The 10,444-nt window shown below is 41.7% G+C and overlaps 1 protein-coding gene across 1 annotated transcript; it reads left to right on the top strand.

Annotated features, from left to right (window-relative positions):
- The first annotated feature begins 7,519 nt into the window (after positions 1-7,519).
- Positions 7,520-10,444, top strand: LOC115109628 (heparan-sulfate 6-O-sulfotransferase 3-B-like). Its single transcript, XM_029634796.2, has one exon. It carries the CDS (start codon positions 7,592-7,594, stop codon positions 8,300-8,302), a length of 711 nt encoding a protein of 236 aa, XP_029490656.2. The 5' UTR covers positions 7,520-7,591; the 3' UTR covers positions 8,303-10,444.

Here is a 10,444-nt window from a genome sequence, read left to right as displayed (position 1 = left end):
AAGCATGACCTGCGATGCATATTGAAGGTCGGATATAATGCTTTTTTTTATGATGTCTAAGGGGACAGACAAATATTAATACGTTCACATGATTTAAAGCACAGACTAGTTCATGCTTGCTTTTGTCAAGCTTGATCATTTTCTCTGTGATACATCTCTTTAATAAACGGAGACCTTTGAATAAAAGGTATCAGCACAGAGAGTTGTTTGACCCTTGTAACCCTGCTGGGCAGACTGTGAACTTCTGAGGCTCCTGAAAAGCATCGTATGATCCTTATTATACCTCAGTGGTCTGATCAGCAAGCTTTAGACGGAGGGAGCAGTAGGTTTGAGGTTTTTGCCAGGTCCAAGATGAAACGCAGCGCGCCCCTCTGAAATGGCCTCAAGCGCAGTCCACTGGAATTTGTTGCATATTCATTTCTGTTGCATGATGCAGGGCACAAATAGGTGTCGGGCAAGTCTAATCAGCCGCCGAACATAAAGTTTGTCTCAGCATACACTACACATCCCCTGTCTAATTCCAGCAGACCACATCGAGCTAGCAAACAAAGCGATCAAAGCTTTTCTAAAGCGACTGTAAACCAGACATGGCACAATAGCAAGTGAGCAGATTGAGGGAGAACCTCAAGGGAAAGATATCAGAGGCAATTTCTTCAAACAACACTCCATAGTTCTCCCTGACACAAGATCAGTCAGCTTTGGTTCTGAAGTTTCTGGACAAGGTTTGCCGTACTTATTTGCAGGCACACAGTGGTAGACATTTAGTAGCAGAGCAGTTTATAGCAAAGTTCTGCACAGTTAGCAGACAGATCTGTAGTTTGGTTCTACCTGCAGGCATCTGCTACAAGTTTCTGCCCAGACTTCATAGATTCCTGTTCCAAATCCAATCCAATTTTATTGGTCACATATACGTGTTTAGCAGATGTTATTGCAAAATGCTTGTAAAGTTGGTTGACTTGTGAAGCCAGTTCCCTCACCTTCAGTGAAGACCATGTTCTTGGGCTAAATGTATACTTTCTTTTTTAGTAGCATGCAATCATGGAGGGGCTGCGGGCTGCCATCATGTCGTTGAGGTTAATTACAGGCAATTAAAAGCCAGTTGGCTGTTGAGCTGACACTGGCTTGGATGAATAGTAGTTTACCGTCTGCACAGATGGGTCCCTGTGTGGAGAGATGGGAGAGGAGGTTGAGATGGAGGAAGAAGGGGCAAGTCTCTGTCACTCTTCCTGTGGTGCTGTGCCAGTCTTTAGGAGAGGCTGATGTCCTTCATACTGCTTTTATCCAGCTTGGTTTAGGAAGAAATCCTAAAAGAGAGAGGTACTGTGTTGGTAGGTCCTCAGCTACTGTAAAGCCACTATTGTTTGCCAGTAAATAACTCTCTATCTCTCAAATTCTCGATTGCGATAGCAGAAATTGGAGCATATTGTGTTCATAGTGATTGGAATTGAAGTTATAGTAGACAGAGAAATCTGACATTTTAATCAGATATTCATCAGATTCCGTAAATATGATGTCTTCCTCATGTGCATAGTGCACAGTTTCTATAAAAGTTTAAACATCCATAAACATCCAGAGCCGCATTCCTTCCTCTCAGCCTTATTGGAATTCATATGCTCTTATAGTCCTCTTCCATGTTAATGACCTGTCGTTAGTCTCCGCTCCAGTTGGGTCTTGCTGCAGCTTCTTAGAGGTAGCATTCTGGAGCTGACTGAGATGCAATATGCTTCACATCCATTATTGATCCATGATTAACTGGGGTTCAGCAGGCCTCTCAACTTAAACACTTTAAGTGGGCTGGAAATTCTTGGCACAGGACGTGTCTCTGTCTGCATCCTGGGGGCTTTATGGAACGACGCCAAATTAAAAAATGTTTTATGTCCTTTAATCATTTTCTGTTTACCCAATCACACGTAAACAAATCAACAGGGAGAAATCATCAGCATATGAACAAGCTCCAATTATTATCTCTGAAGATTCAAGATAGCAACTGCCAGCTCCACTTGTGATTGCGGATAACGGCTATGTGAAATGATTATTAAAACAGGACGATGGGCGGTAGCTCGCTGGGCCGACTCACCCCTCTGTCTAAAGTCCTTCTGTGGCGTGCAGGGCCAGTCTCCTTTCTCTCTCGATACTTTGATGCTGATGCACCGTGACACTGATGGTGCACACGGATGACCTTTGAGCGTGCTGGCGTGCTCAGGCAACACTTGCTGCATGTGTTTGTGTCCCTGATACAGGCTAATGAGGATGTGTCTGTCGGCTGTAGCCGGAGCTGGGCGATCCACTCCAGTATGAAGAGAAGAGCCAGGATACAGCTGCTGCCAGCGGGGCTCTAATCACAGCTTACTGCCTGAGACACACTGCCAACTCACCACGGGCGGGAGAGAGAGAGAGGGTGCTCTACTCTGCTCACCACCCACTCACTACACTGCACTCTCGTGCACCCATACATACTGACGCCATGGCACATAGTTACATCATATGGGGGTGATTGGAGTGTTAGGGTATACTCTCTGAAACCTTTTCCCAACAATATTTGATTTAGTGATAATCATGGTAATCATGATTGATCGTGTCATTGCTGTTAAGTAATTGATGCATAAGGAACAAACAAGTTTTCGTATTACATACATTAGTTTCATTTAATAATAATATGCTATTACTGTGAAGATGCCATGTGTTGCCTGGTGACACAGAAAAACAGACATAAATATTGCTGTTCTATGTTGCTAATATTCAGGGGGTCTTAATATATGCAGTGCCTTCAGAAAGTATTCACACCCCTTGAATTTTTACACATTTTGTTATGTTACAAAGTGGCTTTAAAATGTATTTAATTGTCCTTTTTTTTTGTTAATGATCCACACACAATACTCTGTAATGTCAAAGTGGAAGACAAATTATATGTTTAAAAAAAATTATTATTAAAAATTAAACACTCATATATCTTGGTTAGATAAGTATTCAACCCCCTGAGTGAATACATGTTAGAATCACTGTTGGCAACAATTACAGCTGTTAATGTTTTGGGGTAAGTTTCTAAGAGCTTTGCATACCTGGATTGTACAATATATGCCTATTATTCTTTTTAAATTTCTTCAACTTCTGTCAAGTTGGGGGTTGATCGTTGCTAGATAGCCATTTTCAAGTCTTGCCATTGATTTTTCAAGCCGATTTAAGTAAAAACTGTAACTAGGCCACTCAGGAACATTCAATGTTGTCTTGGTAAGCAACTCCAGTGTATATTTGTCCTTGTGTGTTTGGTTTTTGTCCTGCTGGAAGTTGAATTTGTCTCCTAGTGTCTGTTGGAAAGCAGACTGAAATAATTTTTCCTCTATAATTTTGCCTGTGCTTAGCTCTATTACATTTACTTTTTATCCTATATAACTCCCTAGTCCTTGCCCAAGACAAGCATACCCATAACATGATGCAGCCACCACCATGGTTGAAAATATGAAGAGTGGTACTTAGTTAAGTGTTGTGATGGACTTTCCCCAAACATAACACTTTGTATTCAGGAGGTAATTACTTTACCACCTTTATTTTGCAGTTTTACTTTAGTGCCTTATTGCAAACAGGATGTATGTTCTGGAATATTTTTTATTCTGTACAGGCTTCCTTCTTATCTCTTTGTCATATAGGTTAGTATTGTGGAGTAACTACAATGTTGTTGATCCATCCTCAGTTTTCTCCTATCAAAGTCATTATACTTTGTAACTGTTTTAAAAAATCACCATGGTGAAATGCTTGAGTCTTTCCTTTCTCACCTGCAACTGAGTTCGGAAGGACACCTGTATCTTTATAGTGACTGGGTGTATTGTTACACCATCCAAAGCATAATTGATCATTTCACCATGCTCAAATAAATATTCAGTGTCTTGCTTTTTTATTTTCACCCCATCTACTAATAGGTGCCCTTCTTTGTGAACCATAGAGAAACCTCCCTGGTCTTTGTGGTTGAATCTGTGCTTGAAATTCACTTTTCGACTGAGGGACCTTACAGATAATTGTATGTGTGGGGTACAGAGATGGGGTAGTCATTCCGAAATCATGTTAGCCACTATTATTGCACTCAGAGTGAGTCCATGCAACTTCTTATGTGACTTGTTAAGCACATTTTTACTCCTGTACTTATGTAGGCTTGCCATAACAAAGGGGTCGAATACTTATTGACTCAATACATTCAGCTTTTCATATGTTATTCATTTGTAAAAAAGAAAAGAAAAAAGAATAATAATAATAATGTAAAAACAAAATTCTACTTTGGCATTATGGGGTATTGTGTCTAGATCAGTGACACACAATCAGTTAAGTGTAGACCTTCAACAAAGATTTCTAGATTCTTGAATGTTACTTTGTGGTGTATCCTTTCAGACTGTGACTATGGTCATGACAGTGGCATAATCGCAGCACTCTTATTTTTCAAGTGCAGATTTTACAGAACTGACAAAGGAGAAATAGAATTTGTTGTAGAATACAAGGAACAGGACATCCTCCTCAGAATACCTAAAACAATGACTACACGAGACTGTACCATTGGTTAAAAAACTGGGCCATGAGTGTGTGCATGCGTGTATACCTGCGTACGTACAACCCTGCATGTGCATACGTCTGTTTACCTGTGTGTGTGTGTGTGTGTGTGTGTGTGTGTGTGTGTGTGTGTGTGTGTGTGTGTGTGTGTGTGTGTGTGTGTGTGTGTGTGTGTGTGTGTGTGTGTGTGCGTGCGTGCGTGCGTGCGTGCGTGCGTGCGTGCGTGCGTGCGTGTGTGTGTGGAGGATCTGAAAAGCCGAGCAGCTTTGGAATCAGTGTGAAGTCTCAGCGGCACATCCCACTTTATCCGGCCAGTCTGCTCTCCCGGGTCACATCCGAATGCGGCCCCATTAAATATTCACTGGCACTCAGAGGACATCACCTTAGGGGAGGCCTGCCCAGCCAACACCTGCCCCAGCCCTTCACTGCTCTCTACCTCAGGCTGCCTTGACATACCGACCTGGAGTTTCGGAGTGTGATGTTTTTCCTTTGAAGTTGTCAGAAAGCCTTGTGTTGATAGAGCAGCTGTGGAATTTTTGTAGATAGACAGCCCTCTTTGCAATGTAAAGTGAAGAAAACATTATATCAGGTGTCTCTTCAAAGGTGTATTTATTTATTTTGACTATTTCATTCATACAGTACCAGTCAAAAGTTTAGACACACCTACTCATTACCAGGTTTTTCTTTATTTTTACTATTTTATATAATGTAGAATAATAGTGAAGACATACAAACTATGAAATAACACAAATGGAATCATGTAGTAACCAAAAAAGTGTTAACAAATCAAAATATATTTTCTATTTGAGATTCTTAAATGTAGCCACCCTTTTCCTTGATGACAGCTTTGCACACTCTTGGCATTCTGTCAACCAGCCTCGTGAGGTAGTCACCTGGAATGCATTTCAATTAACAGGTGTACCTTGTTAAGTTCATTTGTGGAATTTCTTTCGTTTTTAATGCATTTGAGCCATTCAGTTGTGTTGTGACAAGGTAGGGGTGGTATACAGAAGATAGCCCTACTTGGTAAAAGACCAAGTCCATATTACGGCGAGAACAGCTCAAATAAGCAAAGAGAAATGAAGGTCAGTCAATCTGGAAAATTTCAAGAACTTTTAAAGTTTCTTCAAGTGCAGTCACAAAAACCATCAAGCGCTGTTATGAAACTCGCTCTCATTGGGACCGCAATAGGAAAGGAAGACACAGAGTTACCTCTGCTGCAGAGGATTAGTTCATTCGAGTTACCAGCCTCAGAAATTGCAGCCCAAATAAATGCTTCACAGAGTTCAAGTAACAGACACATTTCGACTGTTCAGAGGAGACAATGTGAATCAGGCCTTCATGGTCAAATTCATGGTCAAAGGGACACCAATAATAGGAAGAGACTTGTTTGGGCCAAGAAACACGAGCAATGGACATTAGACCAGTGGAAATCTGTCCTTTGGTCTGATGAGTCCAAATTTGAGATTTTTTGTTCCAACCGCCATGTCTTTGTGAGACGCAGAGTAGGTGAATGGATGGTTCCCATCGTGAAGCATGGAGGAGGAGGTGTGATGGTGTTAGGGTGCTTTGCTGGTGACTATGTCCATGATTTATTTAGAATTCAAGGCACACTTAACCAGCATGTCTACCACAGCAGTCTGCAGTGATACACCATCCCATCTGGTTTGAGCTTAGTGGGACTATCATTTGTTTTTTTTAACAGGACCATGACACAAAACACACCTCCAGGCTGTGTAAAGGCTATTTGACCAAGGAGAGTGATGGAGTGTGGCATTAGATAACCTGGTCTCCATAATCACCTGACCTCAACCCAAATGAGATGGAAAAGCAGCCAAAAAGTGCTCAGCATATGTGGAAACTCCTTGAAGACTGTTGTAAAAGCATTCCTCATGAAGTTGGTTGAGAGAATGCCAAGAGTGTAAAAAGCTGTCATCAAGGCAAAGGGTGGCTACTTGTTAGAGTCTCAAATATATTTAGATTTTTGTAACACTTTTTTGGTTACTACATGATTCCATATGTGTTATTTCATAGTTTTGATGTCTTCTCTATTATTCTACATTATATAAAATAGTAAAAATAAAGAAAAACCTGGTAATGAGTAGGTGTGTCTAAACTTTTGTATGTATGTTTTGCCATTTGGAGCTTGTGTATTTAAAAAAAAAAGTTTTTACCTTTATTTAACTAGGTATTGTGGAATTGTAGTACTGTATATGATTTAGACTGCCTACATATCGTTGTATTATGATTCCTACTGCCTACATACATTTTTATTGAGTAGGTTGCAGAGTATGTTCTCAACATCTTTTTGACAATGTTTTCACTCTGTCCTACATTGCTTACTGCTATGGATTTTTCCAGCACATTCTCCAATTCTACTGTAGCCTGTACTGAGCTCCTCTCCTTTGAATGTCCTTAAGTTGGCACTGCAGGAAACTGATTAATTGAATTTTTTTATGTTCAGTGGCTGTCCCTAGGCTTACAATGATTGAGGAGATAGTCCCTCTCTGTAGGAGAGGCAGTGATGTGTATAAAAATAATATCTTTCATTTAACAGCTCTCCTCTCCAAAGTGCTACTGGAATTTCTCCTCTAAAACATAGAGCTTCGTTTGGTAGACAACTGATGGGTAAAGCACTTGATTAGGACTGCAAAAGACTTCTGTCAAAAACACAGAACGTTGAGGAATGGATCTGATAGGTTTTATATCCATCATTGGTCAACTAGGTTTTTGCTTCAGGTTATTTCTGATGACTAGACATGCTCATGATCAAATAGTACAACCTTAGGTGAGTTGTAAAACACCCATAACTCTGTTGATATTCCCCTACCATTGACACGATAAATCACTTTTGTGTTCAAGGACAATAGGGAAAAAGACCTCTGATAATCTCTCTAAAGTTTCAGTTTGGTAATTAGCGTCCAACCTTGAAGTGCGATACCCAGTCACAAAAGTCACCATCTGTCAGTACAATGCTGCGTGGGCCTGTGTGATGTTGATGTGTTCGTAGCTCTCTGACTGTGTTTGTTTTGGCTGCAGGGACTTCTACTACATAACCATGCTGCGTGACCCCGTCTCCCGCTACCTGAGCGAGTGGAAGCACGTGCAGCGAGGTGCCACCTGGAAGACCTCCCTGCACATGTGTGACGGGCGCTCGCCCACACAGGACGAACTGCCCACCTGCTACAGCGGGGACGACTGGTCGGGCGTCACCCTAACCGAGTTCATGGACTGCCCGTCCAACCTGGCCAACAACCGACAGGTGCGCATGCTGGCCGACCTCAACCTGGTAGGCTGCTACAACCTGTCCTCCATGAACGAGAGCGATCGCAACCACATCCTGCTGGGCAGCGCCATGAACAACCTGAAGAACATGGCCTTCTACGGACTGACAGAGTTCCAGCGCAAGACGCAGTACCTGTTTGAGCGGACGTTCAGCCTGCGCTTCATCGCCGCCTTCACTCAGATCAACAGCACGCGCGCCGCCAATGTGGACCTGAGCGAGGCTGTGCGCCGTCGCATCGAGGAGCTCAACTATCTGGACGTGCAGCTGTACGAGTATGCCAAGGACCTGTTCCTCCAGCGCTTCCAATACACCCGCCAGCGCGAGCACCAGGCGGAGCGATTGAAGAGGCGTGAGGAGCGCCGATGGCTTCGGGAGCAGAGGGAGCAGAGCAGGGCCTCACTCCCCAGACGCCGGGGGTACGGGGGCGGAGGCGACCTGGCCACGACCACTGAAGACTACACCAGCCAGGTGGCCCGCTGGTGAGGTGTTACCCTGGCCACGCACCCAGAGAGAGGTCACTGGTGATCACCTCCAGAATCATCTCACATGGTACTCTTTCTCTCTCTGCCTCTGTCAATCTCTCTCTATCGCTCTATCTTTTCCTGTCTACTATCTCTATCTTTATCTCTTTCTCAGCTTCAGTGTGATCCTAGCGCTCTGCTAAAGTTTCTTTCTGGTTATGAAACTGCCAAGTCTGTGAGTCAGTATCACAGAAGCTCTGCCTTGGAGTGCCCTTTGGTGTCTTAAATCTTCAAATGGATGGTTTAATGTATTTATTTGTAATGAATTGTTTTGCTGCTCCTTTGCTTTCCTGCCTCTTAGTCATGGTTATTTATTATCATGTAGATTATGATAACTCTTTAAAGGCAGTAAATTAAGCTTAAAGAAGACACGATCAAAAGACGCTGCTAGCAAATACATTTTTATTGGGACTCAATGTCAAGGGGTGGATATCAATCAGTGTTTTTTGTTGTTGCGACTGGCAGGAATATAGTAGTTCAACAGAAAACAATATAAAAGTGCTGATTCTCGCATGTCATGTGTCCATATTATATCTGAGAGATGGTTTGAGGATGGAGAGTTACTTCCAAAAGAAATGATGAGAGCCAAAAGTACGCCGACGTAGAAAATATTTGTCTTTGTTTACGTAGCTACTGTTTTCTTAACGGGACCTTGCAAATTGACAACTTCTCAGAAATAAGATCATGTATTTAGTTTCATTTTATCATGGCAGTTTCAATTATTTTTACATTTCCCTCAAACAAATATAGTGTAGTTGTAGTCAGTCAAGATAATGTCAGATGTTTTGATTATGATGCAGAAATGTTTTCTAGGGTGCAATATTCAGTAGAGTTTGTCTACATGCAACACCGTTCAAGTTTCAACTCGGAGGAACTGCTGTTTCTGTTCATCCACTATCTGTGTGTTGGAATGTGAAGTCAATCATAAACTCACAAAGAGAGGATTACCCTGAAGAAAACCCGCCTGATTTCTATTCTGCACTGACCAGACTTACCACATTCAGCTTTCACATTACAAATGGAAAGAACTCCTCAAGGAAGATTTTTCAAAAAATGTTAAGCTTGGATTGTTTAAGTAGTCTTCTCCAGAAGGTAAAGATAACCAGTAGGTAAATGCTCTAGGTGAGGACTGAGGAGCCAGGTCAGTGTGGTTGGTGTGTGGACTGACTGTCAATGAGGTGATCAGCATTCGGCCCTCGTGCTCACCCCGTCACACTCCGTGGTTTAACATGTTTGTGGAGCCCACGCCAACGGCTTTGTGGGCTGTGAGGGGGGTTCTAATGCTACCAGAATAACAGCCTGAGATGACACGGTAGCAGAATACAGTAGTTTCCTGTAGTAGGAAGGAGATGAAATGTACCACATCTAAGTTTCATGTCTGATTGTCCCCCTCAAAACACAGGTAACTTCTGAATGAACATTAAACAAACTTGAAAGTATCAAACGAGATTCATCTAATTGTTATGGTTGAATTACTTGCAGATGGCTGTGATGATGATGTCATGTTAGATTAAATAATGGATTTGCTATTCTGATCTGTTGTTCTGTTATGAACATTTCAACTCTCCAATGACAATATTTTTTTAATAAAAATATGAATTTGCTGCTGCTTTCATTTTGACATTTATCGTGTGTTTAGTTGATTTTTTCAGAAGATGTTGGTCTGTCTGATCACTGAGCACAGCTTTGATCCATTAACCTTAACAGATGAGTGGAAGTTTCTGTTGTTTAAGTAAGTTTGTATTCAGTTAGTTGATTGACTGTAATGTAATAGTAACCATTATCACAGTTTGGGTTGGTATCCCTAATCCAGATTAGGCCTGCTCTTGGACTAAAAAACCTGCTAAATGGAAAAGCTCTATTGAAAATTATTTTTCATTCAGGAATATGCAGCATCTGTTTGCAGGAAACTGTTTTTTGTTTTTGTTATAAGTAATTGTTCAAACTATACAATTATTGGAGTGTGTGTGCGTGCGTACCATTATTGTATATTGATCACAAGTTTGCCTGCAATTTCAGTGAGCCAACACACCATGTTTATACATTGCCCCAGCATTTTCAAACCAACATTATGGATACAATACCACGTTTTTTTTTTGGGGGG

Source organism: Oncorhynchus nerka, linkage group LG3 (assembly GCF_034236695.1).
Source record: "Oncorhynchus nerka isolate Pitt River linkage group LG3, Oner_Uvic_2.0, whole genome shotgun sequence".
In the NCBI taxonomy this organism is placed as follows: Eukaryota; Metazoa; Chordata; class Actinopteri; order Salmoniformes; family Salmonidae; genus Oncorhynchus; species Oncorhynchus nerka.
This window is presented reverse-complemented; position numbering and strand designations above follow the sequence as displayed.